At 47.9% G+C, this 8,445-nt stretch overlaps 1 protein-coding gene across 1 annotated transcript; it reads left to right on the top strand.

Moving 5' to 3' along the window:
* The first annotated feature begins 3,936 nt into the window (after positions 1 to 3,936).
* On the top strand, positions 3,937 to 5,065 carry LOC136513884 (uncharacterized). The gene has a single exon (XM_066507862.1). It carries the CDS (start codon positions 4,201 to 4,203, stop codon positions 4,903 to 4,905), a length of 705 nt encoding a protein of 234 aa, XP_066363959.1. The 5' UTR covers positions 3,937 to 4,200; the 3' UTR covers positions 4,906 to 5,065.
* Positions 5,066 to 8,445: the final 3,380 nt, after the last annotated feature.

The following is an 8,445-nucleotide window of genomic DNA, read 5'->3' as shown; positions in this document are numbered from 1 at the left end:
ATTATTACAGTTGGACAGGCTGCATCAGGGAGAATTTGCTGCCAACCCATGAAGCATTTTTTAAAACATATTAATGATACTTAAATGCAGTGTGCTTCACCATGAAAATTTTAAATTAAGGGTTCTAACTCAACTTCGTAACATTAAAATGATTTCAGCTATGTTACGACTGTCAGGTTTTTAGTAGTGTAGAAGTTCTTAATCACTGGTGTTAGTTTACAGTGCTTTGTGTGGCCTTGAGGTTTTAGGACATTGTTCTAAATTTTGCGTTGTAAATTCGTGATTACCACGCATAAAAAATGTCATGATTTCAAAAGTATGCGGAGTAGATGTGTCCTGCACCATATAAAAAAGCTCTAACTTTCAGTTTCTGTACATGACATATCTACATTAAACTCCTAGTATTGTTTCTATGAAAAAATGAGACATGTTCTTTACCTACGTCTTAACCAGATAATTTGTGAGCACGCGCGAAGGTGCACGTAATGGACCAGTACATACATACATACAGCACCCGGCCGCCGCCCGTCCGTTCCCCAACCGTACCCGTCTCCAGTCTCCGTGGAGTTGAGGTTCGGCCAGCCGCCTGCGGGCCGTGTGATGGCACGCCGCACGCGCGACACACGTCGTACATACACTATATACGTCGACGGGAGACGGACGGACGGTGCCGATGCGGCAGCGAGCAACCAAACGGGTGGATCTGGATCCATTGCATCATCACGTGTCAGACAAGTCAGTCAGGCAGAGGCAGCCGAGTTGGATGCATGACCCATGATTACAGTACGTCTCAGCCCACGTGCCGGCCCGTTAACCAAACTTTCCTGGACCGAATAAATTCGCGGTGTCCGGGGGGACAGGCTGCGCGCGTGCTTGCCAACCAAGCTTGTGATGCGCGTCCCGCTCCCGCCGCATGAGACAGGCCGGGACACGGATCCGCTATCGCTGTGCTGCTGCCAATATCTTGTGATGCGTGTCAGACAATTTTGAATTTAACTAAATTTTGAATTTGAAAAAAAAATCATACTGCTGGTCTCCCTAAAAAAGGAGTAAAAATTGTATTTTGGCTCCGACTCTGATTTCTTTAATTTTTCACTTTGTATGCATGCCAAGATATTAATTTCTGGCTTGAATAGCTCTGGTGCATGCATTTCATCCCTAGCATGGATGTTCATATCGTTTCCTTCTTTTTCGGCGATATGACACAATCCATTTTTCTAGCATGTATTGGATTCAATACTACCATATCTTTTTTCGTACATGTTCTGGTTGTATTGGTGTCTTTATTTGTTCATTTCCTATATCTTTTTCATAGATCTAGATTTCTATACAATTAATGTTGTAGTGTTTAGCCTAGTTGTTTTTTACGTCATATGGAAAACAAATGATCACTTTTAGTAATTCTTAATTTTGAATTTAGTTGTTGTTTATAATTTATATGGACTATTTGGAGACCAAACTATTAGTTTTTATAGTGTTTATTAAAATTTTGCCTTTGTCAAGTGTCTTCCTCCTAGACTCCTAATTTATGAATTTTTCTTCCCAACTCGTATCGAAATAAAATTGTTACTTTTTATTTAATTTGTTGTTTGGAAGTATTTGCTATTTAGTACTTTTTTAGTCATGTACTCTTTTGTTTAATCTGAGTCATTAGATAATTATAAAATCTAATTGTGTAGGTTCTTCTCTTTTTCATGGTTAATCTTTCTTGCAATTTCTTGGTCCTCTGGGTGAACTTGATGGCCCTTTTTAAGCTATTGTATATAGTAGGTAATATAATAGATGTTTGCAAAATATGGCGAGCCGTAATATTTGGAACGTTTTGTAGAAAAAATGTAGAAGCGTGCCATCTAAATAAATGGGTTTAAAAATAAATTCAAAAATATTTGACTGAACCCAGCCTAAAATAGCATTGCTTTGCGAGTAGCCAAGCCACGGAGATTGGAATAGTAATGATTGCTATAAGGGGCGAAGCTATATGATAGCTAGGGGTGCAAATGCACCTCCTAACAAATGAAAACAGTGAATTTAGCTAAATTTCCACTATATTATAAGTCTATGTACCCACAGGATAAGTGTACTTTCTCTAATTTACTTTAGCTCTGCCATTGTTCCTATAGACATGCTTCGAGGGCATTGTCGATCCAAAACAATGCAAACAAGAGACAAAGGAGTCGGTACCTAGCTTGTTAGTAGTAATCAATAACTGCAGTAGATCGTCATCCTTTCCTTAACCTGCACCATGTTCGTTTAGTTTATAAGCTGTACTTTTTCAGTCAACGAATAGTATTTTTCTCTCACAATAAATTAGTCAATAGTATTTTCAACCATGACTTATCAACCAAACGAACAGGACAATGCATTATAGGATTGCTGCGTGTCAGGTGTTGTGTTGGTGGGCCGTTTTTAGGTCCGTGCACGCACGCTAGTAGTAGCTCCGTAGATCCGGGTCCGGATGTACGTACTTCGTTGAAGATGTCGGCGGCACGAATCTCCAAGCAGGGGTTCATCACGGACAAATTAAAACCTTGCTCTTGCTGCACAGAATGGTCGTCGGCGACTCGGCGGCAGACATATGTGTGACTGACTGTTTGTGTTGTGTCGTCTTGCGTTTGCGTCAGGACAACGGGATCGGAGGTCGAGCGTTACCTGCACCAAGACGCGGCAGATGTTCCGAGCCTTGGCATATGCATGGGCATGGCAGCACCGCGGATAAGGCTCTTAATTGTTCATTATTTTTCTTTTTTGCTGTTGCGATGGGAAGGTCTTGTTCGGTTGTTTGCTATACGGTGAAGTCTTCACTCTTCAGACCAAACTGGAAAAAAAAAGGCCAAGCATATATACCCGGCATCTGGTCCTACACTTCCCCGTCGCTGATCCGTCAGGCTACACTTGTGCGAGAAGCAACTCGTCCTCCTCGTTGCAGAAACCCACTGTTGTCATCGAGCCGCACTGAATCAGAACTCAGCTGCGGCAAACACGAAATTCAGTCGATTCTCTCCGTTTACAAAAATTATACACATGCATGTCGCAGCAAAACTAGCATTAGATTAAGATAGGCTGCGCATGCAGATGTGTGAGATGCATCACGCTCGGCGAACAAAAAATGTAAGGAAGCGGCGGGGAGATCCTTGGTCGATCGGGTCGTTTTCATGTGGCGGCAACTGGAATTATTTAATTATAACCTTAATCATGCATCATTGAGAAACATATATATCCAGAGGAGAGGAACACATCATGCTTTCATGGGATGGTTATTATTGTGAAGCGCCATTTATATAGTTTACCAAATTATGGTGTCGGACCCCATTGTTTCGTGGCCAAATTGACCACATATACGACCATAATGCCTAGACATTTTTGCCGAGATAGGAAACAAATACTTACATCCTCCCGTCATGAGTAACGTGTCTAACAATTGCATGGTCTACCTTCAAAACACAACTTTTTATGGTTTTTATTGGCAATCTTTGGTGAGTGGGCTGGCCAGCCAGCCACCAGCCAGCCGAACACCGATTTCCAAAATGCTGGTTGTATTGCACTTTTCAACTACCACTTACACGATGGCGGTAAATTAAACGGTGTGACACAAACCATTACGTACACAGTTTGACAGTACAGTAATACAGATTCAATGTATTGTTTACTTTGGGCGATCAGGTTGACAAACCAGAGAGATAATATCTCAGTTCTCCTTTTCCTAGCAGAGGGGCCGGGCAATCCCAGTTGCATTTTTTTTCTACCACCATTTCTTCATATGCTTACACCAGCAAGCCGCGTTCTGTGTCTCTCTGCTCTCATCACTCACAAGACAACCCTCTCCTCTTTTGATTATTATGTCCACTAATGTTGCCGTGTCACATGCTCGTTGGTCGTCGGCAAAAGTCAGCTACGGATCGGAGACAGGAGAGAGCACATAAAGGGCGCCCGTGTGGAGGTGAGAGAGATCAGAGATCAGAGATGAGCGGCAAGTAGACAGCCTTCTTCTCCCATGTCTGCCAGTCCCTGCACTGCAAACTGCTGATCCATGGATATATAAAAATCACTTCTCATTCTCAACTCTCAAGCGCCACCTACTTCTTCACTCTGCTTCCCTCCTTTTCTTGCAGCCCCCCTCTCTCTCCTCCTTGTCTCTCTCTAGGCTAGCAGAGCAGAGCAGAGTGTCAGTGAGACAGTGAGTGTGCAGTGCACAGTGCGCGCATGTTCGCCATGGCAAGCGCCGGCGGCAAGGAGGAGCCCGGGCTGTTCGCGAAGCAGGGGAGCAAGCTCCACGCGAAGATGCTGTCCAAGGAGGCGGCGGCGCAGCTGGCAGTGCCGTCGTTCCGGGTGTACTACCCCGTGGCGTCGGCGGGTGCGGTGCCGTTCCTGTGGGAGTCACAGCCGGGCACGCCCAAGAACGACTCGCCCTCCGCGGACGCGCTCCCGCCGCTCACCCCGCCACCGTCCTACTACTCCTCCGCGGGCAGGGGCGGCGCCGGCGGCCGATCCAGGACCCGCCGGCCCGGCGGCGGCCTCCTCGGCGCCATCCTCCCCAGGAGGATCACCCTCCTCCGGAGGAGGCCCGGCGGCGGCGGCAGCCGGACGACGCCCGCGGCGTGCTCGTCCTGGTCCTCCTCCTGGTCGTCGTCCAGTTCCAACACGTCGGCCACCATGTCGCCCGTCTTCACCGTGCAGGGCGGGGCTTCCCGTGGCCACCACAGGCGCGCGTTCTCGGGCGTCGCCGGCGGCGTCGACGACGACGCGCAGGAGGAGGCCAGGCCGCGGTGCTTCTGGACGGAGCGCGAGTGCTGCGAGAAGAGGGTGGTGAAGGGGTGCGGCGTCGCGGTGGCCGTCAGGAACGCGCTGGCCACGGTCGTCGGCGGCAAGCCCGGCCGGCGAGCTGCCACTATCAGCGCCGTAGCATAGAGAGGCTTTTTGATTGATATGAATATGCATAAAGCTCAGGGTGTGCTTTGCATTTTGCCGCAGCATGTGTAATGTAATCTATGTGCTTTGTAGTAAAACTTGACGTGCAATGCCAAAAATTAATCGTGCATGATATATATGAAACATATATATATAACAGTAAGTATTTCGTGTATGTATGTTACCGTGTATATATATATACATATATATACGGTCCTGTGTACTCTCTGGTCCTGCAAATATTTGTGCTTGTCCCAAAGTTGTTGAGTGTATTCACCACAGAAACGCTGGTGATCGGGGTGGTAGATCTATCTACAAGATGCTACTCAATACTCTTTTTTTTTTGTATTTACTCCTTTTTTTGTATTTTTTACTTCTCAATAAATCTTGGAAGTCATATTTTCAGTACTTTGCTTCAGTTTCTGTACAATTCGCCTAAAGAAAGTAGTTTTAAATTTTTTTATATATTGAGGCGTACGTCATCCCACATTTGATTAGAGTACTTTTTTGTTTCGAAATAATCATATATGTTTATTTTGGATATTTGCCATGTTTCAACTAGTTAGCATTATCCCCTTTGGGGCTGTAAAAGCAAAAAGTTTCCTATAAAAATATCCAAGATCAAACTACTTAATAAAATCTAATGGCAAAGCAAACACGAACTGCCTAATACTTCCGGACAAATAACCTCCCTGAATTCCATCCAATATGTCATTTGGATCATCTACCCAGCTAGCTTGTCCCAACTCCCAAGTAGTAATTAAAATAGTTTATGAGACCCAATGGAGTCAGTCTTTCATGAAGCTTTAGAGAAAATTAAGCACAAATCTAGGGACTGATCCCCTGTCTTGCCACCCTCATGATCCATATATCTGTCACAAATCTGCCTGCAATTGTTTTCTCCAACTTACACCAATTTGAATTGCAATATACTACCATTTAGTAACATGGAGTTATGAACTTAGCTGAAATATTTTAATTGTGGCATGCAGTTAGTTTAAGGTTCTTGAGTTGCCCTGTTCGCTTGGCTGATAAGCCATGGCTGAAAGTACTGTTGTGTCGGTGTTTTGGACCGGGGGGTCCTCAACCGACTAGTGAATTTGTTCTGTGTGCTCCCGATTTCGGATGGTGATGCAAAGAGACACAAGATTTATACTGGTTCGGGCAATCGGTGCCCTACGTCCAGTCTGAGAGATCGAACTTGTATTCCTTGCACCGAAGTGCTCGTAGTAGGGGGTTACAAGCTAAGGGAGAGAAGGAACTAGTCCCAGGTCTCAGCAGGGTGTCGTGTGGGCCGTCTGAGACGTTGCTCTCAAGCGGCTGGAATGTGTGCGTGTGTGTTACCAAGTGTTCTCCCTCCTCTCCCTTAGTGGCCCAAGTCCTCTCCTTTTATAGTTGAAGGGAGGACAAGGGCAGTACATGCATTACTATGCGGCGTCGTATCAACAGGGGTGGCGTGTCCGAGTCCTGTGGCCTGTTTCTGTGCGGCGTGGTCGTCGGAGAGGTCCGTCCTTAGAGCACTGGGGCGGCGTGGCCGTCCCATCCGATCCTGTGCGTCGTGGGAGCCCCGAGACGGCCTTGGAGTGGGTGCGGCGGTGGACGTGCAGACCACTGTGGACGGACTGTGCGCGAGGCCGAGGCTTGATCGGCGTCGAGGTCGCACCGCAGTGGGGGGTCTCGGCGGGCACGAACCTCAAGATAGCCGAGACCTTGGTATACAGTACCGAGGCCCCGAATGGGCGGCTAATCTGATGCGTCGGCTTGGAGGCGGTGATGATCCGGGCCAAGTTGTCCGCGTGATGTTGTTTCGAGGCGGGGATCGCAGGGCACAGTGTAGTATGGGCGCTGATCGTGGGCACAGCGGCAGAACACAGTGGCCGGTAATCCCCGCCGTACCCTGTCCCAGCCGGAGTGGGCGGCTGATCGTGGGCACAGCGTTAGGACACAGTGGCCGGTAATCCCCGCCGTACCCTGTCCCAGCCGGAGTGGGCGGCTGATCGTGGGCACAACGTTAGGACACAGTGGCCGGTAACCCCCGCCGTGCCCTGTCCCGGCCGGTATGGCGCTGATGCGACCTCGGGTCCCGTCGGCCCTTCCATGGCGTCGAGCCATCGTCCGGCTGAGATTGCGGGAGTGGTTGGAGTATTAATGAGACGTGACGCGCTGTCGGGAGGGTCGGCCGAGGCGGGGGGCGACGGGCCGCGGACGAGCCGGCCTCGAGCGACACGGAGAATGAGGCCTCGCGCGAGACGGAGATCAGGCTCCTTGCCGAGGCCTCGCGCGATACGGAGAATGCACCTCCTGCCGAGGCCTCCCGTGGAGAGCCTCGGGCGAGGCGGAGACGGCGTTCCCTGCCGAGGCCTTCCCTGGGTAGCCTCGCACAAAGCGGAGTTTGCGTCAGGATACCGAGACCTCCTGCTCGAGGCCCGAGGCGAGGAGGAGGAGGACCCAGTGGGCTCGGTCGTGGCGGGTGAGGGGCCCACGACTTACCTTCTAGCTTTTATTTTTTAGATGGGACTTTAGCGACCCATTTGATGTTTGCTTGGGGTACCCCGTTCTAAGGTACCCGACATGTTGGCTGATTTGTTGTGAGAGAAAAATACTATTCGTTGGCTGAAAAAGTACGGCTTATGAGCCAAGCGAACAGGGCGAGCATGGATTTGCACCCTTGGACATTGTTCTTGACTCTCTTGCTTGACCACCATTAATCACTGTCTCAAACTTTGTTTAGTCCTCTCGGATTGTCATAAGAAGATTAAAAGGATTAAATCTTGTTTACGGAGTCCAAGGTTCCTGGATGCTGCTACCAAGAAGAAGACAGTAGTGGTAAGCTCGGATGTTGTTTTAGAATTTCCAACTCTGAAAAGGAGAAGAAACTATCGTGTTCAGGCCTTGGGGTGATGTGGATTGTGGACTATGAATTTTAAAAAGAATTTATTATCATCATCTACATATCATGAATGCATGAAAGTTGCTGCATCAAGTGTCTGTCTAGACAGTTATGGTTTAAATGATCTCAGTTCATCTATTTGACCTCCATCAGGTTCAAGTTTATCCATGCAGTGTCACTGTCTGATGACACACTGAAATTATCTCTTATCAAAATGATTCACCTGATGTTATCCTAAATTAATTCACAACAATTCATGCTATTTGTACTGAGAATCCCAGGACATGAAAGTTCAGTTACACCATTACTACAAATGCACTAGCAATTCAATCATCCTGCAGAACTGAATTCCTGCATTGCCCTCTTCATCCCTTGAGATTGTCTGTTGGCCAAACTTCCTGACCAGAATGAGGTGCTCAGTAAAGCCAAGGGCATCAGGGCCACTGGCTGGCAGGCCAGCTACCAGACCTGGCTGGGGGGGCTCCATCTCTGCTGCTGCTGCACATTGCTATGGATGGCCATTGATGCAGAGGCTTGCCTTGCCCCATATGAGGGGCACCAAGTAGTTGAAGCACTCACAGCAGGGAGGAAGACACTGAAGTTATTGCACTTGCAGGACCACCTCATCTCATCAAGTGCTGATTTTTTTC

Source organism: Miscanthus floridulus, chromosome 16, assembly GCF_019320115.1.
Source record: "Miscanthus floridulus cultivar M001 chromosome 16, ASM1932011v1, whole genome shotgun sequence".
Taxonomy (NCBI): Eukaryota; Viridiplantae; Streptophyta; class Magnoliopsida; order Poales; family Poaceae; genus Miscanthus; species Miscanthus floridulus.
This window is presented reverse-complemented; position numbering and strand designations above follow the sequence as displayed.

Bases quoted from the DNA above. Each gene is read 5' to 3' on its own strand.
- LOC136513884 (XM_066507862.1), top strand. From the start codon at position 4,201: ATGTTCGCCATGGCAAGCGCCGGCGGCAAGGAGGAGCCCGGGCTGTTC.